Here is a 27,561-nt window from a genome sequence, read left to right as displayed (position 1 = left end):
ATTTGCTTGTCTATAAAGGATTTTATTTCTCCTTCACTTATGAAGCTTAGTTTGGCTGGATATGAAATTCTGGGCTGAAAATTATTTTCTTTAAGAATGTTGAATATTGGCCCCCACTCTCTTCTGGCTTGTAGAGTTTCTGCTGAGAGATCTGCTGTTAGTCCGATGGGCTTCCCTTTGTGGGTAACCCAACATTTCTCTCTGGCTGCCCTTAACATTTTTTCCTTCATTTCAACCTTGGTGAATCTGACAATTACATATCTTGGGGTTGCTCTTCTCGAGGAGTATCTTTGTGGCATTCTCTGTATTTCCTGAATTTGAATGTTAGCCTGCCTTGCTAGGTTGGGGAAGTTCTCCTGGATGATATCCTGACGAGTGTTTTCCAACTTGGTTCCATTCACCCTGTCACTTTCAGGTATACCAGTCAAACTTAGATTTGGTCTTTTCACATAGTCCCATATTTCTTGGAGGCTTTGGTGATTTCTTTTTATTCTTTTTTTCCCCTAAACTTCTCTTCTTGCTTCATTTCATTCATTTGATCTTCAATCACTGATACCCTTTCTTCCACTTGATTAAATCGGCTAATGAAGCTTGTGCATGCATCATGTAGTTCTCGTGCCATGGTTTTCAGCTCCATCAGGTCATTTAAGGTCTTCTCTATGCTGTTTATTCTAATTAGCCATTCATCTAATCTTTTTTCAAGGTTTTTAGCCTCCTTGCAATGGGTTCGAACATCCTCCTTTAGCTTGGAGAAGTTTGTTATTAACGACCTTGTGAAGCCTACTTCTGTCAACTCGTCAAAGTCATTCTCCGTCCAGCTTTGTTCCATTGCTGGTGAGGAGCTGCAATCCTCTGGAGAAGAGGTGCTCTGGTTTTTAGAATTTTCAGCTTTTCTGCTCTGGTTTCTTCCCATCTTTGTGATTTTATCTGCCTTTCGTCTTTGATGATGGTGACATACAGATGGGGTTTTGGTGTGGATGTCCTTTCTGTTGATGTTCATGCTACTCCTTTCTCTTTGTTAGTTTTCCTTCTAACAGTCAGGATCCTCAGCTGCAGGTCTGTTGGAGTTTGCTGGAGGTCCATTCCATAACCTATTTGCCTGAGTATCACCAGTGGAGGCTGCAGAACAGCAAATATTGCAGAACACCAAACGTTGCTGCCTGATCCTTCCTCTGGAAGCTTTGTCTCGGAGGGGCACCTGGCTGTATGAGGTGTCAGTCGGCCCCTACTGGGAGGTGTCTCCAAGTTAGGCTACTCGGGGGTCAGGGACCCACTTGAGGCAGTCTGTTCGTTCTCAGAGCTCAAACTCTGTGCTGGGAGAACCACTACTCTCTTCAAAGCTGTCAGACAGGGACGTTTAAGTCTGCAGAAGTTTCTGCTGCCTTTTGTTCAGCTATGCCCTGCCCTCAGAGGTGGAGTCTACAGAGGCAGGCAGGCCTCCTTGAGCTGCGGTGGGCTCCACCCAGTTCAAGCTTCCTGGCTGCTTTGTTTACCTAGTCAAGCCTCAGCAATGGCAGATGCCCCTCCCCCAGCCTGGCTGCTGCCTCGCAGTTTGATCTTGGACTGCTGCACTAGTAGTGAGCAAGGCTCCATGGGCATGGGACCCACTGAGCCAGGCGTGAGATATAATCTCCTGGTGTGCTATTTGCTAAGACTGTTGGAAAAGCATAGTATTAGGGCAGGAGTGTCCCGATTTCCCAGGTACCCTTGGAAACAGCTTCCTTTGGCTAGGAAAGGGAAATTCCCTGACCCCTTGCACTTCCAGGGTAAGGTGATTCCCTGCCCTGCTTCGGCTCACCCTCTGTGGGCTGCACCCACTGTCCAAGCAGTCCCAATGAGAGGAACCAAGTACCTCAGTTGGAAATGCAGAAATCACCCATCTTCTGCATCGATCATGCTGGGAGCTGTAGACTGGAGCTGTTCCTATTCGGCCATCTTGGAATGATCAAAATACGTTGTGTCTTCTAAATGATGCTAGTATCTATGTGAAGAAAGTCTGTGACTTAAATTTTAATCAGATGCTTCCATGGTTTGGAAACCAAATAGCAAAGCTATGAACATATGCAGATAGATGCCCCAAAACATTTTGTATTGGAAAAAACCTTAAGGCATCAATGTAGAGAAAAAAGATGTTTTTAACAGGAAAATAAAATTCATGGAGAGAAGATTAGTTTGAGCTTTTGCAAAAGATCTCTTGAGCATTGAAAATAACATACATTATAACATTTATAAGGCAAACAATTTACTTTAAATATTTCTGCATAGTGTATTAAGATTCTGATCTTGTATTCCATTTTTTCCAGTGATCCTGTGTTGTAAAGTTTCTTTTCTATTAACTGCAGGAAGTAATGGCTGAACACAATCCCCAGTATCTCATTGAGCTAAATGGAAATAGACCACCAGAGGAGCTCTTTATGGTGAGTGCAGTGTTCAGCAGGAATGCTTCACAGTGTGGAAAATTTAAAAGCTATTGACAGTATTGTACTTCTTTTAATAAACAGAAGTATGTTTATATTTAAGCACCATTTATCTTTGAACAATTTGTCTTGACACTTAAAATTTTGATGTTCTGTTTATTCATCTGTCCATTTAAAAATCAAAACTACATTTGAATTCAAAATCTCTGTCAAAAGGTGCCTCACAGAAAAGTAAAAGCAATGGTAACCAAAAGCACACGAGAAGATGCTGAACATCATTAGTCATTAAGGAAAGGCAGGTCAAAACCATAATGGGGAACCCCTTTTACCTTCTAGGATGACCAAAGTAAAAACAAACAAACAAACACAAAACAGAAAATAAAAAGTGTTGGTGAGGATGCAGAGAAATTGGAACCCAAAAATGTTTTACAAAAATAATTCAATAATACAAAAATGTAGTTATTTCTTAAATGTCAAATAAGTGTCTGGCATTATAATGGGCTCTAGGGATAAAGATAGGAAGGAGGCAGAAGGGTTCACACGTCTCTCTGCTCATGCAGTATCCAATATGTTGGGGAAAATAAATCTCTAGAGAGCAGTTTTGTTACAGTCGGGGATACACATGCATGGTATTATAGGAGTTCATGGCATAAAGACAAAACCTAGTCTAGTAAGGAGGACCACCAGTCTGAAACTATGTTTAAATAGAAACGTAAAGGACTAGTAAGAACTAGACCTTGAAGACAAGGGTAGGTGAGGGAAGTGGGACAGTGTTCTATGCTGAGGGAAGAGTCTGTGTCAAGGCCCCAGAGGTCAGAAAGAGCATAGTGAGTTGCAAGAACTGAATGTAGGACTGGAACATAGGAGGATTGGGTAGGAGGGGTAGAATAGAGCCACGACTAGAAATTAGAAGGGATTGCACCAAGAAAGACCTTGTAAACTGTAGTTAGGAGTTTAGACCTCAACATGAGGGAATAGGCAGCCAGGAAAAGGTTTTAAGCCATAAAGTACAAATGATCCTATTTCTGTTTGAGAAAGATCACTCCATTCCATGTAAGGATAAAACAAAAGGAGAATCAAATTGGTGGTAGGAAAACTAGTTTTGGCTTTTGCCATCAATCAGGTATGAGATAGTGGCCTAACCTAGGGTAGTGACCACAGGAATGGACAGAAAAGGACAGATCTGAGAGACATTTAAGAAATCTACTTGACAGGACTTGATGAGCAACTTAATATGGGAATTAAGGGAGAGAGAAAAGTCAAAGATAATGCCCAGATTTCTGGCTTGATCTGATTGCTGGCAACACGGTAACAGTGCATGCTAGTGGGGGAGCTAGCTCAGGGAGAAGCTCCTCACTTGAGACATGCTCTTGCCAAGATCACCTGTGATCTCATGACCAAAGCCACTGCTCATTTTTCAGTCTTCATCTAATTCAATCTTTAATAGCAGCAGCATTTGACACAACAGATCACGTCTTTTTTTCTGCACCCTTCTTTCCTTGGCTTCTTGGGCCCCACACCACAATATTTCCATTACACCTCACTGCACACTCCAATTCTCTAACCTGCAGTGTTGCAGGACCCCAAAATTCACAAGGCATGAGCTCTTCTCTGTTTACCCTCACTTGTTAAGAGACTTCATTCAGTCGGTAGCTTTAGATATCATCTCACCACTGACATCTCTTAAATTCATGATACTATATCAGATCTTTCCCCTGAATTCCACACTTGTATACTTAATGGCTGCTCAACTGCTGTTTTTCCAATTGGATGTCTACTAGTCATTTCGGATTTAAGCGTGCAAAATAGAACTTCACCACCACCACCCTACCCCCAATGTGCTTCTCCCACCATTCTCCTTTTTCAGTAAATGCAAAAACCACCCAGCCAGTTGCTTTCCTTGACTTTTTTTTCTCACATCCCACATCCCATTCACCAGCATATACAGCAGGCTTCTCCTTCAAAATATGGCCAGAATTCTACCACTTTTTACTACCTGGGACACACTTTCCTCAAGGTAGAGGGCAGAAGCTCCAAGGCGTCTGACTAGAACTTGCCAAGCTTGTGAAGGCCCCCATGGGAGCTGGTACTCTGCACTTCTACCGACGTTCCATTGGCAGAGCAGGCTACATGGAGAAGCTCGACATTAGTGGAATAAGGAAGTGTACTCCACCCAGAATGAATTAGGGAATTAACCAGTGAAGGTTGCATTGTAACACAATCTATCACAGGCTACCACACACCATCAGAATTTGGGCTATCTCACTATCTCCCATCTCATGATCTATGTGCTGGCCTCTTTTATTTTTCCAGATTCTTCCGTGTAGTGTCTGCATTAATTTCCTGGGGTTGCCATACCAAAGTACCACAAACTGGTGGCTTAAAACGACAGAAATGTATTCTCTCACAGTTCTGGAGGCTAAAAGTCCAAAATCAAAGTGTTGGCAGTGCCATGCTCCTTCCAAAGGCTCTTGGGGAGACTCTATTTTTGTTTCTTCCAGCTTCTGGTAGCTACCAGCATTTCTTGACTTATGGCAGCATAACTCCAATATCTGCCTCCATCTTCATATGGCAATCATCCCTTTGCCTGAAGAGGTCCCAGATACCAAGACCTCTAAGAACATGAATATCTGGGGACCAGAGGGCAGACTGTTATCAGTTGAAATGTGTCCCTCAAAAACATATGTTGAAACCCTGAAGTCCAATACCTGTGAATGTGACCTTATTTGGAAATAAGGTCTTTGCCTATAGATTAGGAGAAGAGACTCAGACACACAGGGAGAAGATGGCTCTGTGACAACAGAGGCAGAGATTGGAGTGATGCATATACAAGCCAAGACATACCAAGGATTGTCAGCAAACAGCCAGAGGCCAGATGAAGCAAGCAAAGATTGAACCCAGAGTCAGGGGGAGCATGGGCTTGACTCATAAGCCCATCACTGTTTCAGAATATTTGAGATATTCAGATGCCAATGTAGTTAAATATCTGTTCTTTAAATCTAGATTGTTATGAGTCGACTTAAATATCTGAACCTGAAAAGAGCAGCTGTTATAACCAAACTTCAGGGTGCAGAGGAAGAAATTAATGACACAATGGAAAATGTAAGTTATATGGAACTGTTTGAAAGTCTAGTTTTCAATGTATGTTGTGGGCAGGGTGCAGTGGCTCACACCTGTAATCCCATGGGAGGATCGCTGGAGCCCAGGAGTCTGAGACCAGCCTGGACAACCTAGTGAGCAACCATCCTAAAAAAAAAAAGAAAGAAAGAAAAAGAAAAGAAAGAAAAGAAAAGATTAGCCAGGTGTGGTGGTATGCACCTGTAGTCTCAGCCACCCAGGAGCTGAGATGGGAGGATTGCTTGAGCCCAGGAGGTTAAGGCTACAGTGAGCCATGATCATGCTATTGCACTCCAGCCTGAGCACCAGAGCCAGATACTATCTCAAAATATATATATATATAAAAAATATATATTCATATATTTATTTATTCATAAATATTTATTCATCTATGTAAATATATTCATCTATGTAAATATATATTTATTCATATATTCATATATACATATATTCATATATACATAAATATATATATTTATTCATATATATGTATGTTGTGGCCTTAATTTGTATTCTTTTATAAAAATGGATTTGATTTCTGGGAAGAAGCTGTAATATTAGCACAATATCCTTTTAGACATTAGACACAACACAAATTTTGAAACAAAGAAAATCATAACGATTAAACGTAGGAACAGTGAAAAAGAAAGAAATCCAAGTTCAGTTTAAAAGTTTGCAGCACCAAAGAATGTGAAGACATAAAAGTTCTTAACTCTATTTCTTTAATCACTCAACCAAATTTTTTTAAGTAACTAATGTGTTCCTGACACTGATGTGCTACGTATGTAGCACATTTTGCCAATTGCCAAAAGTGCCACAGGGAGTTTTAATTGGAGGATTTGATCTATTCTGAGAAGTTCAGTTTCACCTATATGAGTAGAAATTATTTTTAAAAAACGGATACCAGGGCTGGGCACAATGGCTCATGCCTATAATGCCAGCACTTTGGGAGGCTGAAATGGAAGGATCGCTTGAGCCCAGGAGTTTGAGACCAGTCTGGGACATAGCAAGACTCTGGTCCTACAAAAAAATAAAAAAAAAACTTGGGGCGGGGTTCCAAGATGGCCGAATAGAAACACCTCCAGTCTGCAGCTCCCAGCGGGATGGACGCAGAAGATGGGTGATTTCTGCATTTCCAACTGAGGTACCTGGTTCATCTCACTGGGACTGGTTAGACAGCAGGTGCAGCCCACAGAGGGTGAGCCAAAGCAGGGCAGGGTGTCGCTTCACCCGGGAAGCACAAGGGATCAGGGGATTTCCCTTTCCTAGGCAAGGGAAGCTGTGACAGACTGTACCTGGGAAAAACGGGACACTCCCCCCAGAAATACTGTGCTTTTCCAACAGTCTGAGCAAACGGCAGACCAGGAGTTACTATTCCGCGCCTATCTCAGCAGGTCCCATGCCTATGGAGCCTTGCTCACTGCCAGCGGAGCAGTCTGACGTTGAATTATGAGGCAACACAGTTTTGGTTCATATGGAACCAAAGAAGAGCCCGCATTGCCAAGGCAATCCTAAGCAAAAAGAACAAAGCTGGAGACATCACGCTACCTGACTTCAAACGATACTACAAGGACACAGTAACCAAAACAGCATGGTACTGGTACCCAAACAGAGATATAGACCAATGGATCAGAACAGAGGCCTCAGAAATAACACCACACATCTACAACCATCTGATCTTTGACAAACCTAACAAAAACAAGGAATGGGGAAAGGATTCCCTATTTAATAAATGGTGCTGGGAAGACTGACTAGCCATATGTAGAAAGCTGAAACTGGATCCCTTCCTTACACCTTATACAAAAATTAATTCAAAATGGATTAAAGACTTACATGTTAGACCTAAAACCATAAAAACCCTAGAAGCAAACCTAGGCAATACCATTCAGGACATAGGCAAGGGCAAGGACTTCACGACTAAAACACCAAAAGCAGTGGCAACACAAGCCAAAATAGACAAATGGGATGTAATTAAAGAGCTTCTGCACAGCAGAAGAAACTACCATCAGAGTGAACAGGCAACCTACAGAATGGGAGAAAAGTATTGCAATCTTCACATCTGACAAAGGGCTAATATCCAGAATCTACAAAGAACTTAAACAAATTTACAAGAAAAAAACAACCCCATTAAAAAGTGGGCAAAGGAGATGAACAGACACTTCTCAAAAGAAGACATTTTTGCAGCCAACAGATACATGAAAAAATGCTCATCATCACTGGTCATCAGAGAAATGCAAATCAAAACCACAATGAGATACCACACCAGTTAGAATGGCAATCATTAAAAAGTCAGGAAACAAGAGGTGTTGGAGAGGATGTGGAGAAATAGGAACAGTTTTACACTGTTGGTGGGAGTGTAAACTAGTTCAACCATTATGGAAGACAGTGTGGCGATTCCTCAAGGATCTAGAACTAGAAGTACGTTTGACCCAGCGATCCCATTACTGGGTATATACCCAAAGGATTATAAATTAGGCTGCTGTAAAGACACATGCACACGTATGTTTATTGTGGCACTATTCACAACAGCAAAGACTTGGAATCAACCCAAATGTCCATCAATGATAGACCAGATTAAGAAAATGTGGCACATATACACCATGGAATACTATGCAGCCATAAAAAAGGATGAGTTCATGTCCTTTGTAGGGACATGGATGCAGCTGGAAACCATCATTCTGAGCAAACTATGGCAAGGACAGAAAACAAACACCTCATGTTCTCACTCATAGATGGGAATTGAACAATGAGAACACTTAGACCCAGGGCACACACCGGGGCCTGTCATGGGTTGTGGGGCTGGAGGAGGGATAGCGTTAGGAGAAATACCTAATGTAAATGACGAGTTGATGGGTGCATCAAACCACCATGGCACATGTATACATGTGTAATAAACCTGCATGTTGTGCACATGTACCCTAAAACTTAAAGTATAATAAAAAATAAAAAATAATTAACCAGGCATGATAGCACATGCCCATAATCCCAGCTATTTGAGAGGCTGAGGTGGGGGGATCAACTGAGCCTAGAGGTTAAGGCTGCAGTGAACCATGATTGTGCCACTGCACTCCAGTCTACGTGATAGGGCAAGACCCTGTCTCAAAAATAAAAATAAAATAAAAACCAAAGCATATGCCATGATCATAAATAGATATAATTCAAATTTTAAAATCTTTGAAGAAAGAGGTCATTCTGTTATCCCGTATCATAACAAGATCTCAGTGGGTCCACATAACTGGAATACAAGCTGGGACCTCTGCAATATGAACTGGTGCTGAAGAGGAAGAAAAGTGAGCTTGGTCAGAACAGAGGCTGGGAAAAATAAACTGGGTACTGAGGCCTCCTGATCTAGGTCATCACTGAAGGAAAGAGAAAAAGTATCTATAAAACCTGCACGAAATTTCTGGCCAGAAAGTTTGTCCTTAGAAAGCATTGCATGCATGGGGCATAGGTGTAAGGTTGTAGTTCATAAGCTGTATGACTAACTAGGTGGACCTGCCTTCTTTTTCATAAAAGGGACGAAGATATGGCTGTGTACGCTGGAGTCATTATTCATATCCCTTAAGTAGCATTTTTACCTGGCAGTCAAGCCCACCTCAAAAGAATCACCTGGGAAGCTTACTACAAATACAAATCCTGAGGCCCGAATCCCAGGCTGATTGAACCGGACTGTCTGGAGATGGAACCTGAAAATGTATTTTTACAAAATCTAGAACAATACCCACTTAAGTCTGAGAACCCCTACTTTAATTCTTGAGACACCAGAGGAGCCTGGTTAATTAAAGTTGATTGATCTACAAGTTCCTATGTTTTTAAAGGACTTTAGATGAATAATCTTCAGCTAAAGGCAGGTGATTTTTAGAGAATCAATATAGTAGGAATATTTAAAGCAGTGATTCCCAGCCCTGACTGCAAAATGGGGTCATCTAGGAAGCTTTTTAAACATAACGACGCCGAGGCCAGTTAAAACAGAATTTCTAAGGTAAGGCTCTGTCATTAAGTGAAACAAAACAAAATAGGATATGACATCAAAGGCACAGACTACAAAAGAAAAAATACCAAGAAACTTTTCTGCATCAACACTATGAGTAGAGGCCGGGTGCAGTGGCTCATGCCTATAATCCCAGTACTATGGGAAGCTGAGGCAGGCAGATCACTTGAGGCCAGGGGTTTGAGACCAGCCTGGCCAACATGGTGAAACCCCATCTCTACAAAAAAAGGAAAACACATCAATCAATAGAGTAAAAAGACAACCCACAGAAAGGAGAAGAATATTTGAAAATCATATATCTGATAGGGATTAGTATGCAGAATATGTAAAGAACAACTACAACTCCACAACAATAAAAAAAATCCGGTTCAAAAATGGGCAAAGGATTTGAATAGACATTTCTCTAAAGAAGATATATAAATGGCCAATAAGTACATGAAAAGATGCTCAATATCACTAGCCATTAAGGAAATGCAGATCAAAACTACAGTAAGATGCCATCTCATATCCACTGGGGTGCTATTATTCAAAAAATGAGAAATAAAAAATGTTGATGAGAAATGAGAACCCTCTTACATTGTTTGTGGGGATGTAAAATGGTGCAGCTGCTGTTTAAAATAGTTTGGTGGTTGCTCAAAAAGTTAAACATAGAATTCTCATCTATCCAGCAATTACCCTTCTAGGCATTTCCCCCAAAGGATTGAAACCAGGAACTCAAACAAATACTTGTACACCAATATTTCTAGCACCTTTATTCACAATAGCCAGAAGGTAGAAATAACCCAATGTCCATCAGTGGATGAACTGATAAACAAAATGTGGAGAGTGTGTGTGTGTGTGTGTGTGTGTGTGTGTGTGTGTGATGGAATATTATTCAATCTTAAAGAGGAGTAAAATTCTTATATATGATAAAATATCCATGAAAACGTACTAAGTGAAACAAGCTGATACAAAAGGGAAACAAGTGATTCCACGTATATGAGATACACAGAATAGACAAATTCGTAGAGACAGAATGTAGGGTAGAGGTTACCAGGGGCTGGCGGGGAAGGAGAGTTATTTCATGAGTACAGAGTTCTGTTTGGGATCGTGGAAAAGTTCTGGAAGTGAATACAGGTGGTGGTTGCACAACACAGTGAATATACTTAATACCACTGAATTGTATGCTTAAAGGTGGTTACAAAAACAAATTTTATGTGATGTGTATTTTACCACAATTATAAAAACAAAAAGCAAACCCAAAAATCTTCCCTAGGAGATTCTAGTATGCAGCCAGGGAAGAGAACCACTGGTTTAAAGGGGTAGGAAATGCACAGAGATCTTACTGTAGACTCCAGCATCCTGGTGAAGCGTGAGAGAACTGTAGCCTCTGCTGAGTTGCTGGAGAGGAAGGGCTGTGCAGGTAGATGGGGACATGGGCCTGGGTTTGTGCACTAGGAGGAAGGACAGGGTCAGACTGGCACCTGGCACAGTAGAAGTTTTGGTTTTCGAGTCACATAGACCTGGATTTGAATTCAGCAGTACAGCCTATCAGACCTGTGACTCTGCTTAACCTTGCTGCCCTTTATTCAGTGGTATATATTAAAAAAGGGACAACAATCCCTATGGCATCGTGTTATTGTAAATATTACATGAGATTATGCTTTTAAAGTGCCTATAACCAATGGTGATATTTAAAAAAACTTAACAGCTGTATCGTAGGGGCAGGGCTGGCTTCATGAACTTCATACAGGCCCATGTGCTTAGTTTAATTCTCTGCTGCTGCAGTCTTGAAATTCTTACTAATTGTAGAACAAGGGTCCTATAATTTTCGTTTTGTTCTGGCCCTGGCAAATTAGTTTGTGCTGTGCAAGAGCATTCACCCAATCACAGCAGAGCTGGCAGAAGTGCTGAAGACATTTGCCAGGCATTAACTCTTAGTTGCTGGATCATGGAAAGGTCCAGAGGTTATTCAGCAAGAGGATGGGTAGGAGTAGAGCTTGAGGGTCGTGGTTATAGTGACCAGCTTTCTTCTGCCCCTGCTCCACTACCTTGGCTGTATCTGGGGTCCCTCACATGCTCCTCTGGTTAAGTCGCTCCAGAAAGTATGCTTCTGGTCTTCTCACTGGGAGAGAGGTGGTGGGAGGGGACCAAGTAGAGTGGGAATGGCTCTGGCACTAGCACCTTGTTTCAAAGACTTCCACTTATACTGTTTTCTGCTCTCCATTTATTCCCCTTCAGAGGTACGTGGTATCACAAGGTCCCATGTCTTTCCAGGGTTTTGCAAAGTGAATCCACTGGCTCCTTGTTGTTCCTACCCCTCCCATACCTATCTTTGCTCCACAGATATTTGGCTTTCTTTCACCTTTTCTCTGATAGAAGTCAGTTACCCTCATCCATCTGCTTTCTAACTTAAAAAATTGTGTAGCTATAGCCAGCCCTGATCAGTATCTCTAGTCTCTTCTCCCATTCTCTGTGTCCTCATGAGTTTTATTTCTTTTTTTTATTCTTCTACTGTCATTTTAGTGAGGTTTTAGGAAAGCAGCAAACATAAATTCATGTTTTCAGTCTGCTTTGTTTAACCAGAAGCCAGTCCTGACCATTTTGAAGCCTGTAATATCAAATTTATTTAAAAGCTCATCTTCTCCTCTCCCTTCAGCACCTGCTGAACATGTGGCCTCACGGGCATGAAGTTGAGAGAAGAACATGGTCTGCTATTCAAATACTTAACCTTTTAGAGAATACGTACGGTCTATTCAAATACTTTTTTCATGTATGGGCAGGAAATATGGATGATAAGGAAAGAGTGACTGCCTCCTGACCTAACTGGCCATGGTTTCAGTCCCTAGCTCATTGTCCAGGAACTCTGTGGAGAAGGCCTGTAGCTTAATGTGCTCCATGGATGAGGTTCTTGGTCTTATGCAACTCTCCTGAGCACTGACAGTTTCCTTAACATTTACTGTCACTTCCAGCTCTCACTTGGGAACATTCATGCAGCATCCCTGCAGTGCACATGCCTTTTGTTCTCTGATGCTGCAGTGGTCCAGGGAAAATCATAGCTCACAATCTCATCTGCATTGCATAGTCAGCTCTGAAGCCAGCATATACATGTGTGACCCACATCTGAGGGTTGGAGGGAGCAGATTTCCCCTGGCCATTGCCCACTCTCTTCATTTTCTTTTGCTATAGCAGAATACCACAGACTAGGTAATTTATAAAGAAAATAAGTTTATTTGGTTCACAGAAGTAAGTTTATTTGAAGCCTGGGAAGTCCAAGTGCATGGCACCAGCATCTGGTGAGGGCCTTTGTGCTGGGTTTCCCATTGTGGAAGGTGGAAGAACAAAAGAGTACATAAGCCAGGGCAAGAGGGGGCTGAACTTGCCTTGATAATAAGTCCACCCTCAAAATAACTTACCCACTCTTGAGATAAGGACATTAATCTATTCATGAGGGCAGAGCACTCATGACCTAATCACCTCTTAACAGCCCTACCTCTTAATACCATCACAATGGCAATTAAGTTTCAACCTGAGTCTCAGAGGGGACATTCAAACCATAATACTCACCATGCCATCTCTCACCAGTTTTCTCATCCCCTGCTAAGGAAACACAAGGACAGATGAACCTTTCAAGCAACCTTTCTATCATATGGTAAAATAAGCATAAATATAAAATAAAATAAGCATGTTCCCAACTGAGAGTTAGCAGTTTTCTACAGAATTTTGCAGTCTGTAGAAAAGTATTTCTTAACTTATCTGGAGGTCGTCAACAGTAAGGATTGCTAATGAAGGAGACTTTACATTTTAAGAATTAAAGAACCACTTATAGCTAAGTAAATGCAAAAACAATCTGTACATAACATCTTAGGCATACGTAAAAGCCAAGGTAAATTAGCTAAGAAGCTGGTACATTTTCAAAAAATTTTAATAAGGATTTTTCAGAATCTGTTTTCTAAGGAAGATGATAGAAAATTCACTCTCTACCTTATGCTTGTTTTACCATATGACAGAAATTGCTCAGTAGAATTTAAAGATATTTTAACATAAATGTAAACTAGTCTTATTAAATCAAGGACAAGTGCAGAATGCTGCAATTAAGAAAAAGCCAAAATTTCCTTTTCAAATTATTTATTAAATAGTAAAGCACTATAAAATAATAAATGAAATATTTAATACTCCTAATTTCAGCAAAATTTATGCCTATATTTTTAATGTAGTATTTGCAATTCACAGGATGAGCTATTTCGTACTCTTGCATCTTATAAACTTATTGCAGCAAGATACAGATGGCAGAGAAGTAAATGGGGACGTACATGTCCTGTGAATTTAAAAGATGGTAACATTTATTCAGGATTACCGGATTATTCTGTGAGGTAAGTAAGATTTTCAGAACCTAATTTTAAAACTTCCTCATACATCTTTTCAGTTGCTTACTAATATGGCATATTTTAAGTTTTCTAGGTAAAATCTACTGTCTTTCATCAGAAGAAGCATTAAAACCATTTGTATTGAATCCACGTCCCTATCTGCTTCCACCTATGCCAGCACCACCATGTAAAGTATTCATATTTGGACCTCAATATTCAGGGAAAACAACACTTTGCAATATGCTTGCAGAAAATTACAAAGGAAAGGTAACTATCTATCTATCTATCTATCTATCTGTCGTGTATCTATCTATACTTGATTATAATTTGTAGGATTTTATTTGTACTCAGTTTTTAAAATTTCATGTTTCAATTGAATAGTTATTCCACTGGACTTGGAATAGGGAAGGCATTCTTTTGTTGTTTATTGCTGCTTCCGGACCAGAGTCCCTCCCTGCTTCCCAAAAGCCCCCCGATGTGAATATCATGTCATTCAGACTCTGCCACCTATTAGCTTTCTTGGTTCTACTCATCTTCAGTCCCCTGGGTTTCACTACTCCTGGCTCACTCTCACTCTCCCTATATACTCACTCCTGTCCTAATTCATGGTGATTTCACTATTACAAAGATGATCCTCCCAACACCTTGACACCTTCTCCCTCAGTAATCTTGTTCTCCACTCTCAGTAAATGAAATTATATTTAGCCTAGACAAGAGTGATAGCAGTAAAAGTGGTAAGAAACAAGCATATTTGGGATATAATTTGAAGACACAGCCAAAAGATTTGATGAAGGATTGGAATGTGGATGAATTCTAGAAGGGGCAGTGTGACTTGAGGATTGCCTATGCAAGATCATGGCTAAAGACGGAGCAATTCAGGCCACGGGAAGGTGTTAGAAGTTGTTCAGAGTGCTGCTGCATTCTTTTAAGCACAGGAGTATTATTTTCTATTTGCTTTTAACTTTTTCATTATGAAACATGACAAACAGAAAAGTGAAGCCCACTGAGTTATCGCAAAATGAACCCCCATGTAACCACCACCCAGGTCAAATCTGGAATGTTGCCAGCACCCAGAAGCCCTCTCATGTTTCTTCTCAATACCAGTCTCCTCACTCTCCACACTAAGGTAACCACTGCCCAGAATTTTATGGCATTCACTTCCACACTTCTTTTACAGTTTTGCCATGCAAGCATACGTCCAATTACCATAGGCTAGTTTTGCATGTTTTTTGAACTTTATAGACTTAAAACAATTTATCTTCTTTGTGCCTGGTTTCTTTCACTTAACATTATAATTATGATATTTGTCCACACTATTGAATGTAGCTGCATTTTATTCATTTTTATTGTTTTATTGTATTCTGTTGATTGACTTATACCATAATGTATTTATCCACATTTGAGCACTAATAAAACTTGGATTGATTCCAGATTGGAGTAAATAACACTACTATAAACATTCTTGTATGTGTCTCTTGGTGCACACATGGACATATGTTCAACTTGTGTAGATAATGCCAAATTGTTTTCCAAAGTAGTTCCATTAGTTCACAATACTATCAGCAGTGTATAAGAGTTCCATTATTCCACATTCCTGTCAACTCTTATTATGGTCAGTCTTTCTAATTCTAGCCATTTTAGTGAGTGTATAGTGGTATCTCACTGTGGTTTTAATTTGCATTTCCCTAATGGCTAATGAGGTTGAACCTCTTTCATATGTTTACTGGCCATTTAGATATTCTCTTTTTGAAGTGTTTTCTCAACTGTCTTGCCCATTTTTAGTTGTATTTTTGTATATTATTAGTAAGAGTTCCTAATATTATCTATATATAAGTTCTCTGTTGATTATATTCATTATGACTATTCTTTGTCTCTCTGTGGCTTGCCATTTCACTTTTCTAGTGGCATCTTTTAATAAACAGAAGTTCTTTATTTCAATGAGGAATGATTTATCAACCTTGTCTGTTATCATTAGTGCTTTTTATGTCACACTTAAGAAAATGTTTGCACCTAAACATCATGAGGATATTGTCCTATATTAACTTCTAAAAGCTTTATTGTTTTGACTTTCACATTTAGATATATAATCCACCTAGACTTACTTTCTTATAATGTGAAGGACTGCGTAAGTTTTACTTTTTCTCATATAGATATTCAGTTGTTTCAGGATCATTGAAGAAAAGATCATCCGTTATCAACTGTTTGCCCCCTTTGTCCTATATCATGTCTTTATACATATGTGTGTCTCTTTTGGGGCTCAGTGATCTATTTCTTTTTTCCTTTTCTTTTCTTTTTAAGACAAGGTCTTGCTGTATTGCCCAGGCTGAAGTGCAATGATACCATCATAGTTCACTGCATCCTCTAACTCCTGAGCTCAAACAATCTTCCCACCGCAGCCTCCTGAATAGCTGGGATGACAGATGCACACCACCATGCCTGTCTAATTTTCGTATTTTTTTGTAGAGATGGGCCCTTGCTATGTTGTCCTGGCTGATCTCGGGAGCTCCTTGCCTCAAATGATCCTCCCACCTCAGCCTCCCAAAGTACTGGGATTACAAGTATGAACCACCATACCGAGCCTCACTGATCTATTTCATCATTCTATTAGTATTCTGCCAGTACTACATTGACTTAATTATTTTAACTTTACAATAAGTCTTGATGTTAAATAAAGCAAGGTCTTCTATCGTATTGTTCTCTTTCAGGAGTGCATTGGCTATTCTTAGCCCTTTGCAATTTTATGTAGAAAAATCTTTTGGGATTTTAGCTAGGATAGCATCACATTTATAGATCAGTTGGAGGAATGGACATCTTTACAATATTGACTCTTCTAGTCCACAAATATGATACATTTTACCAGTTATTTAGCCCTCTTTAATTGATGTTAGTAATAATTTAGAGTTTCCTGTGTAGAAATTTGCACAGAGCTCTGGGTATTTGATGGGTTTTGATGCTATCCTAGGTAGTATCATTTTTAACTAATTAAAACTTTTCTCTATTATCTTGCATGTTATATATTGTTTTCTTTAAAGAGTCACCCAAGAAATAATGCCTGACATATTACTTCCAATATAAATTGGTACTTTCATACTTCTTAGGTAGTACAAGGGTCTTATAATTCAAACATACCCTTAAAATATATTCCCATATAATGTTTTCCTGTGAAGCATCACCTGGTTTTTAATGTGCGAACAACATAGACCACACATATCTTCCAATACAACATTTTTCAAATACTGTTTATATTTACATTTCCAAAAGAAAATTCTACATTTTAAATTTATAATAGTCAGGAAAGATGAGGTGATACATTTCAAATACAAGTGGTAGAATGTCAAAATCAAGTGTGAGTGTTTAGAAAACTCCCTCATGTGTCAGTAATGGAGTCTCAAATGTTGCTGGCCCTAAGAAAGACCATTTTACTGCATGGAAAACAAATGTGTATCACCAATCATATTAATTGTTTGGTGATCACATAATGATGTTTTAACCATTTTGCATCCAAACAACATGATTGCCTGTTACTTGTAATAGACCTTTGCTTATGTTTTAGTTACATTATAGAATTTGAGTCAAGGTATAATGCATTATAAATTTCCCATTTAAAATAATGAAAAATCAGCTGGCATGGTGGCTCATGCCTGTAACCCCAGCACTTTGGGAGGCTGAGGCAGGAGGATCCCTTGAGTCTAGGAGTTTGAGGCCAGCCTGGGCAAAATGTTGAGACCTCTTCTCTAAAAAAGTAAAATAAAATACAATAAAATAAAATCATGAAAAATTATTATTTCTGACCCTCAGAAACTGAAATAATATTTTTTGTTTGTTTTAAGTCCCTAAGTTTTTAGGTACTTTGTTATGCAGCAATTAGACAATCCCCCAAAATAATTTTTTAAGATTGATAATTATATTTCATCAGAGCATAAAACATTTCTCTCTGATACAAGGCCTCTGTTTTTTAAATGAAACCCAGTAGCCTGGGAGATCTTCAAAACAAGTATAACTAAAAACAAAAAACATGTTTCTGGCACTGTATACTTAAGACTGCCTATAGATCAAAAGGATAAAGATAGGCAACCCTAGGAAAATAGGCAACAGATAGCTAGAGAAAACCACAGAAGATGAGTTGTCAGTGGAAAAAACTTATGAAAGATGCCTAACCTCATCAGAAGATAAGTAACATAAAATAATAGTAAGATGAAAATTTTCACCCATGTCAAAAGAATGACAACCTTTGTTCTAATGAGAACATGTATAAATGGGAAGTTTTAAAAACTACTGATGGAACTGTACATGGCTACCATCTTTTTAAGAATCTTTAAATTACAGCCATGACAGGGGAACTAGCCCTCCTAATGTGTGATCCCTGAGGGAAGAGAAATTCATGAGGTGAGCTACTTGGTTACCTCAATTATCTGTGTGGATGGGGGCAGTTTCCTGACAGGACAAGCAGAGCATGGTGCTTCTATGGAGCTGAGGAGGCTGAGCTCAGTTCTGAAGCAGCCTGCACTGTGAAGCAGAGCGGCAGGGAGAAGGGAGCTGCTTGTGAGTAGGGTGGGAGCAAGGCCCAAGTGTGTGTGGCCAAGAGCTTCTCAAAGGAGACTTCACAAAGCTTATCGAAGGATGGCTGCTACAGGTTGTGAACAGAAAAGATACTGGAGGTTGAAGAATGTAGGGACTTGAGACATCTGGCCTAGCTGCAAAGGAGAGGCCTTGTTACCAGAACACTGAGCTGACACACTGTAAAGGCCATCCCTTGGGAATAAGGACTACAACCTAGATTAAGACCTACTCTACACCCTCCGTTACCAAGCCTAAAACCACTCCTCAATGAAATCTGGGGGACTGAATTTGGAGATTGAATCCTATCAAATTGAGAAATACTTGGGGGCTTTCCAAATATTGGATTTAATAAAGCATAAAATAGAAGTTCAGGCCAGTTGCAGTGACCTGTAATCCCAGCACTTTGGGAGGCTGAAGAGGGCGGTTCACTTGAAGCCAAGAGTTTGAGACCAGTTTGGCCAACATGGTAAAACTCTGTCTCTACAAATACGAAAATTAACCAGGTGTGGTGGTGCACATTTATAATCCCAGTTATTCGGGAGACTGAGGCAGGAGAATTGTTCGAACCCAGGAGGTGGAGGTTACAGTGACCATAGATTACACTACTGCACTCCAGCCTGGACGCCAAGGAGAGACTCTGTCTCAAAAAAACAAAAAACAGAAGTTCAATGTGGTAAACCAATACAGTCATGTGCTGCATATACAACAGTGGTCCCACAAGATTATAATGGAGCTGAAAATTTCTCATCGCCTAGTGAAGTCATAGCCATTGTAACATCATAGCACAAGTTACTCATGTGTTTGTGATGCTGCTATAAACAAACCTACTGTGCTGCCAGATGTATAAAAGCATAGCACATATAATTATGTACAGTTATGTAATACTTGATGACAATAATAATGATGTTAATGGTTTAGTATTTACTATACTATACTTTTAATCATTATTTTAGAATGTACTCCTTCTACTTATAGAAAACATTAACTGTAAAACAGCCTCAGGCAGGTCCTTCAGGAGATATTCCAGAAGGCATCGTTGTCATAGGAGATGACAGCTCCATGCATGTTATTGTCCCTGAAGACCTTCCAGTGGGAGAAGATGTAGAGGAGGAAGACAGTGATATTGATAATCCTGACCCTGTGTAGGGCTAGGCTACTGTGTGTGTTTGTGTCTTGGGTTTTAACAAAAAAAGCTTAAAAATCGAAAAATAGAAAAAAGCTTATAAAGATACAAAGAACCTATTTGGTACATCTGTACAATGAGTTTGTGTTGTAAGCTAAGAATTGTTAAAAAAGAGTCAAAAAGTTTAAAAATTTTGTAAGTTTATAAAGTGAAAAAGCTATAATAAGACAAGGTTAATTTATTGTTGAACAAAGAAAAACATTTTAAATAAATTTAGTGTAGCCTAAGTGCACATTGTTTATAAAGTCTATAGTAGTATACAATAATGTCCTAGACCTTCCTATTCACTCACCACCCACTGTCTCACCCAGATCAACTTCTAGTCTTGCAAGTTTCTTTCATGGTAAGTTCCCTATACAGGTGTAGCATTTAAAAAATGTTTATGCCATATTTGTACAGTACCTTTTCTATATTTAGATATGTTCAGACATAAATTCTTAACGTTGTGTTACAGTTGCTTGCAAAATTCAGTACAGCAACATGCTGTACAGGTTTGTAGCCTAGGAGCAATAGGCTATACCACATAGCCTAGGTGTTTAGTAAGCTGTACCCTCTAAGTTTGTGTAAGTACACTCTATGCTGTTTGCACAACAAAATCACCTTATGACACATTTCTCAGAATGTATCCCCATTGTTAAGCAACATATGACTGTAACTGAACTACTTGATAGAACAAAAGTCAACATTGACAGTCTTCAGAGGAAGATAACAGAATTCAAAGTCCCTAATAACGTGTATCATCCACAATGTCCAACATACATTACAAGACATGCAAAGAAACAGGAAAACGTTACCCATATCAAGAAAAAAGGAGACAATAGAAACTGGCCCTGAAATGGACCAGACGATGGATTTAGCAGATAAAATCTTTAAAATGGCTGTTATAAATATGCTTAAGGTCTTTATACGAGAATAGAGAATCTCTTAAGATAAATGAAAAAACTGCTTAAAACAGAACCAAATGGAAATCCTGCACTAAAAATATAAAAACCAAACTGAATGTTTTACTGAATTAGTTTGACTGCAGATTGGAATTTGTGGAAGAACTTGAACACAGATCAATAAAACATTTCCAGTCTGAAGAACAGAGGGAGAAAAAGATACTGAAAAAAATGAACAGAGCTTCAGGGACCTGTGGGACAAATCAAATTGTCTAATGTGAGTCAGTGGAGTCCCAGAAGAAGATGATAATGGAAATAGGACAGAAAAAAAAATACTTGAAGATATCATTGTCAACTTTACTTAAATTAAGAAACCAAACAGAAACCAAAAAATTATAGATTGACTTATAGGTCCAAGAATCTCAGCAAGCCCCTAACAGGATAAATACAAGGAAAACCACACCTACATACATCACATTTAATGGTGAAAACCCCAAAAGCAGCAGTCCCCAACCTTTCTGGCACCATGGACTGGTTTTATAGAAGACAGTTTTTCCACAGACTGGGTTGTGGGGGTGGAGGATGGGTTCAGAATGAAACTATTCCACTTCAGATCCTCAGGCATTAAATTCTCATAAGGAGCACACAAGCCAGATCCCTTGCATGTGCAGTTCACAATAGGGTTTGTGCTCCTATGAGAATCTAACACTGCCACTGCCCTGACAAGAAGCAGAGCTCAGGCAGTAATGCTCATCGGACTGCTCACCTCCTGCAGTGCCGCTCAGTTCCTACAGGTCCATGGCCTGGGGGTGGGAGATCCCTCCCCTAAAGCAGCCACAGAAAAATTGATACATTAAATAGAAGAAAACATTGATACAAATGATGGCCAACTTTTCATCAGAAGCAATGGCAATCAGAAAAAAATGAAACAAGAGCTTTAAACAACTACAAGAAGAAAAGCCATCCTAGAATTATGTAGCAAGTGAAAAATGTCCTTGAAAAATGAGTTAACACAAAGACATTTTCAGATAAAAGTCACTTTCTGGCCTTCTGATGACTAAGAGTTTCATATTACAATTGCCAAGCCAGATCACCCAAGCACTAAAGAAACAATATGCAAATGAAGCTTCCAATTATTAATATATTCTGGAAAATAAGAGTAATTATTGAATCTAGAAACTAGATCAGGATAATAGAAACAGAAAAGGGAACATTTGGAAAACGAAAAGGGTCCTTTGAAATTAAAATATATGCAAGATGGAAGAACATTAAAAAAGAAAATATAACACAAATGAAAAATTCAATAGAAGAGTTAAAAGGTAGAAATTAAAGTTACCTTCTAGAAATTAGTATAAATTGACAAATGGAAAAAAGAATAGAAAAGAAAATAAACCATAAGGTCAGTCTAGGGTGTTCATTATCCATATAGGAATTCTTGTAGGAGCTACCAGAGAAAAGAATATTACCAAAGAAATAACTGCAGAAAATTTTCCAGATTGAAGGACATGCTTCCAGATAGAAATGACACAGTAAATGCCCAGTAAAATGGATGGAGAAAGACCCACACGAAGGGACATCATTTTGAAATTATAAGACAGTGGGGGCAAAGATCCAGAAGCTTCTGTAAAAATGAGCCTAGAAGACTCTGGAGACGAAAACTAGGTCCCATGGAAAGGACTGGGAATTCAAATAACGTGGAACTTCTCAACCCACAACTCTGGAAGCCAGAAGACATTTTGTGGGGGGAGTGGCTGATAGCCTAGAATTTTATATTCAGGCAAACGAAGTCTAATGATACAATGAGGGCATTTTCAGTCACACATGCAAAAAAATTACCTCTAATGTATTCTTTGTCAGAAGCTACTAGAGGATGTGGTGCATCAAAATGGGGGCCTAAACCAAGATGGCGACATGGGATCCAGAAGCAGAAGGGCATCCATGCATCAAGAGGGTTAGAAAATTCCAAGATGGTGGGGGAAGGAGAACCCATGATGTCAGTTGTTCTGCAGGCCTAGAAGCCTGGAAAATAACCAATCCAGTTTGGGGTAGGAGTCCAGAAGGTTCTAGAAGAGATAGCTCCAGGGAGATGATTACCTGATGTATTTTCAAGCGGAAATTTATACTTGTGAAGAAGAGTTTGGGAATTCATTATTGATAGGTATATAGAAAACTAAGCAACCCCCATAAAAAAAAAACCTGCAAGAACAGAAATATGAACGTGTTCTATGTAATTGTGAATAATTGTTCTATAAGCATAACATGAATAATGCATATATTTTTTAAATGTATTATCTAATTCTTGGAGGCTTATGGAGGGATGTGGGAGAAGAAATGTGTGTGTGTGTGTGTGTGTGTGTGTGTGTGTGTGTCTAAGATTCCTAACTAATTCATCATTTGGGGAAGAAAAAGTTATATCCAGGTAATTTCAGATTATTTAAAGTGTAAATTAGAAGGAAAAAGGAAAAAAATTAGAAGGAAACTAAAACTTTTGGCAGCATACAGAGGAAAATACTGAGTATATATTTGCCATGTGTGTGTTTCTCATCTATTACTGCATAAAAAATTACCCTAACAACTTGAAACAGTAAGCATTGATGATCTTGCATAGTCTCTCTGAGTCAGGAATTCAGGAGTGGCTTAGCTATGTCGTTCTGTCCTAGGTTCTTTCATGAGGCTACAAGTAAGATGTCGTCTGGGGCTGCACTCATCTGACACTAGGCTGGGGCTGGAAGATGGCTCAGTCACATGAATGAGACCTCAGTTCCTTTCTATGTGGATCTCTTCATAGGACTGCTTATGTGTCCTCATGACCTGGCAACTGACTACCCTCAGAGAGAGTAAACCAAGGAGGAAGCTATAATGGCTTTCATAACTTAGTCTTAAAAGTCATCCGCTATCACTTGCATCGTACTCTATTTAAAGCAAGTCACTACTAAGTTCTAGTTACACTAAAGAGGAGAATTAGGCTCCACCTTCCAAAGGGAAGTGTGTCAAAAGATTTGTGGACTTATTTTAAACCCATCACATCACAATATGTGTCAGATAAAGGAACTATCATTTTAAGATATAAAAAGATGAATCAATATGCAGATAAAACCCCAATAGAAAAAAAATCAAACAGGCAATTCACAGAATAATAGATACAAATGCCATTAAACATTAGCAAAAGGATACTACCTCCCTGATAGAGATGCCAAAAATCAGAGACTTGTCATATCAATCTCATTGTAAGAGTTAAAAGATTACTAAAAACACCAAATTTTGATGTGTACCTAGGATGGGAGAAGCACATTCTCATAGACTGCTAGTAAGAGTATAACCATTAGGCATAGCAATTGGAAATACATATGCAAACCTAAAGTCCATGCATATCCTTTGAACTGCCAATTCTGTTATATGGATTTTTCTAAAGAAACTATCAAAGATATGTAGATAATTGTGTTCATCATAGCCTAGTTTATGTATCAAAAATGTGTATACCAAAATATAATCTATAATATGTGTATTATATATTGTCTATATTTTATACCTATTATCATATATGTATATATTATGTCTATAATACACATATTATATACATATATATTTTATGCCTATAATACACATGTATACATATATAGCATACTATGCATAAATTATATATTAATATATAATATGCAATTTAATATTAATATATTATTAATGTATTATTATCCTGATATACAATATTAATATAATATTAATATAACACTATATTAATACATATTATATTGATATTAATATTATACATTATAATGTATAATATACTATAGTATACTATAGTATATAAAATATATATTACATATTATATACATAGCATACAATGTATATAGTATGGTATGTATACTATATATAACTATAGCATATACATACACATATATAATATATAACACATATAGATAATATATAATACACATATATTATCTATATTTTGGTATATACATTTTTGCTACTATAAACTAGGCTATGGTGAACAAATTATGAACATATCTTTGACAGTTTTTTAAGAAAAATGCATAAAACAGAATTGACAGTTCAAAGGATATGCATGGATTTTAGGCTTGTATATGTATTTCCAATTGCTATGCCTAATGGTTATGCTCTTATCAACAAGTATATAAATATATATGTATCTGTTTTGTATATGTATATGTAGGAATAGTATATATAGTATATGGTATATATGTATATGTATGTACTATTATGTATATATAGTATACCATATAAGTATTGATATTTTAGTTAAATAAATTGTAACATATTCATGTGATGCAATAATATGCACATACTAAAAACTGATGATGTGGATGAAGATTTATTGTCATGGAATAAAGCAGTGTAAGCCTACCAAAAGAAAAGTAGAATGGGAATATAGAGATCTGTAAATATTAATTAAAGACACATAGAATCCTATTTTTAAGACCCCAATATTCTGTATTAAATCTATTATCCACCTGACAACTTATATCCGGAACATAGAAATTATTCTAACACAATTTTAGACAAAAGCTGAACATATGCTTAAAGAGAAGAAAATAAGTGAATAAGCATGTATAAAGAATTTCAAAAGTATTCATGGTTAGGGAACTGTAAATTTAATCTACAATGAGATACTTCTTCACACCCAGTGGAAAATTTAAAAGCTTCACAAAACCAAGTGTTGGTGAGGATGCAAGGAAACTAACTTTCATGTATTTCTGGTAGGGATGTAAAATAGTTCAACTATTTTGGAAACAGTTTGATGGTTTATTATACAGTTATGTACACACTTACCATATGGCCCAGGAATTTCACTCCTAGGTATTTACCCAAGAGAAGAGGAAACATATAACCACAAAAAGACTTCTGTACAAATGTTCATCACAGCTTTATTCATAATAACAAAAACCTAGAACACAACCCAAATGCCTATCAATAGATAAATGAATAAAAAACTGTAGTATATTCATACAATGAAATCCACTCAACAATAAAAAGCATACCCACAATAGCACTGATAAATCTCCAAAACATTCTGCTAAGGAGGGATAACCTGAAAAAGATCACATACTGTATGCTGCCATTTATATGAAATTCTAGAAAAGGCAACACTAATTTATAGTAAAAGAAAGCAGAAAGTAGTTGCCAGGGGCCACGAATGAAAGCTGGGGAAGGGGTGAGGCAGGAAAGGATTGACAACAAAGGAGCATAAGAGAATTTAGGGAGTGATGTAAAAGTTCGGGCTGGTCTCGAACTCCTTGCCTCAAGGGATCCTCCTGCCTCAACCTCCCAAAGTACTGGGATTACAAATGTTAGCCACTACGCCCAGTAAATGTTCTATATCTTGATTGTGGTTTATATATATATATTTGTTAAAACTCATCATACTATGTACTTAAGATGTATGCCTTTTATTGTATGTAAGTTATACATACAACATTGATTTAAAAAATATATATCTATGTTTTAATTTCTGGTAAGTCAAAATATATATACATAATCTGAATATATATACTATATGATAAATACATATACAGATAAATATCCTACATAAAAAATATGGCTGAATTTCTATTAAAGCAAGTACTCAAAAATAGGTGAATTCTGAACATAACTCCAAATATATCTCAAGTAGTATTAATATTTTTGGAATAGAGAGAGAAATACAGGTAGATATAGAAAGATAGATGAACAATGTGTTTTATAGTCACAATAACTCCTGCTTATATTGATTTTCTCAAATATTCTTTGCAGGTGGTCGACTATGCCCAACTTGTTCAGCCACGTTTTGATAAAGCCCGTGAAACATTAGTAGAAAATACCATAGCTGAGGCCACTGCAGCAGCAATTAAAGTTGTGAAAGAAAAGCTTCTCATGGAACTGCAAGCGAGAAAACAAGGTGAAACATCTTTTTAAAATGTGTGTTTTAAGTTTAGATAAAAATTAAGCCTGGCTACTTGAAAGCAAGGACTTTGTTTAGCTCATCTTGTCATTCTTGGCACTTTACACATGATAGACTCTTAACAAATGGTCAAAGGAATGAATATACATAAACCAATTCAAAAGCAGAGAAAAAAAATGTCAATTCTAGACCTCTAAGGAAATGAATCAGAAGGATTCAGTTAGGATGCTTGTAGAATTTTGTCAAGTTCTACAACAAATCCCAATGGGAGGATTGTGTTAATATTATATAATAATTTGGTAAGAATTCTCATATTTACTATTAAATCTTCTCATGCAGACATGAAATCTCCATTTTTTAGTCTATTTTTGTCTTTCTATAATATTTGGTATCTTCATGTATTGTCTACAGTTTTCTTAATAAGCTTATTGCCAGATATTTTGTCATTTTATTACTAGTGAATGGGATCTTTTAATAATATTTTCTAAGTAGTTATTAACAGTGTGTTAATAACACAGTGAAAGTTAATAACAGTGAAAGCTATTTGATTTTCATATATTTATTTATAACTTTCTACTTTATTAAACTTACTTTCTAGTTCTGATGGACTTTCAGTTGATTCTCTTGGGTTTTCCAGAGAGCTAGTCATATAATTTGAAAAGAAGTATAGTTTAAACCCCTCTTTTTCCAATACTTATATTTATTTCCTTTCTTGACTAATTATGTAGATGAGCAATTCTAGAATGTCAAATAGTGGTTGTGATACTGAGCATCTTTAAAGGGGTTCTTGTCAATATTTCTCCTTCAGGTTATTAAGTATTTTTATCTGGAATAGATATTGAAAATTGCCAAATGCAGTCAAGTTCAGTGGCTCATACCTGTAATCCCAACTTCTGCGAAGCCAGAGTGGGAAGATCTCTTGAGGCCAAGAGTTCAAGATCAGCCTGGGCAACAAAGGGAGACATTATTTCTACCAAAAAAAAAAAAAAAAAAAATTAGTTGAGTGTGGTGGTCCATACCTGTAGACTCAGCTACTCAAGAGGCTAAGGTGGGAGGATCACTTGAGCCCAGGAGGTTGAGGCTGCAGTGAGCTATGATCACATCACCACACTCCAGCATGAGCAACAGAGAAAGAACCTGTCTCAAAAAAAAAAAGAAAAAAGAATG

The 27,561-nt window shown here is 37.9% G+C and overlaps 1 protein-coding gene across 1 annotated transcript in view; it reads left to right on the top strand.

Annotated features, from left to right (window-relative positions):
- AK9 (adenylate kinase 9) overlaps positions 1-27,561 on the top strand; it is a 183,559-nt gene that overhangs the window by 41,791 nt on the left and 114,207 nt on the right. Inside the window, exons 9-13 of the mRNA XM_011975968.1 lie at positions 2,343-2,417; positions 5,421-5,519; positions 13,738-13,877; positions 13,958-14,138; positions 26,247-26,391. Of these exons, the coding sequence (XP_011831358.1) occupies positions 2,343-2,417; positions 5,421-5,519; positions 13,738-13,877; positions 13,958-14,138; positions 26,247-26,391 (640 nt within the window). The remainder of the gene's footprint in view (positions 1-2,342; positions 2,418-5,420; positions 5,520-13,737; positions 13,878-13,957; positions 14,139-26,246; positions 26,392-27,561) is intronic.

This window comes from Mandrillus leucophaeus, unplaced genomic scaffold, assembly GCF_000951045.1.
Source record: "Mandrillus leucophaeus isolate KB7577 unplaced genomic scaffold, Mleu.le_1.0 Scaffold160, whole genome shotgun sequence".
NCBI classification, from domain to species: Eukaryota; Metazoa; Chordata; class Mammalia; order Primates; family Cercopithecidae; genus Mandrillus; species Mandrillus leucophaeus.
This window is presented reverse-complemented; position numbering and strand designations above follow the sequence as displayed.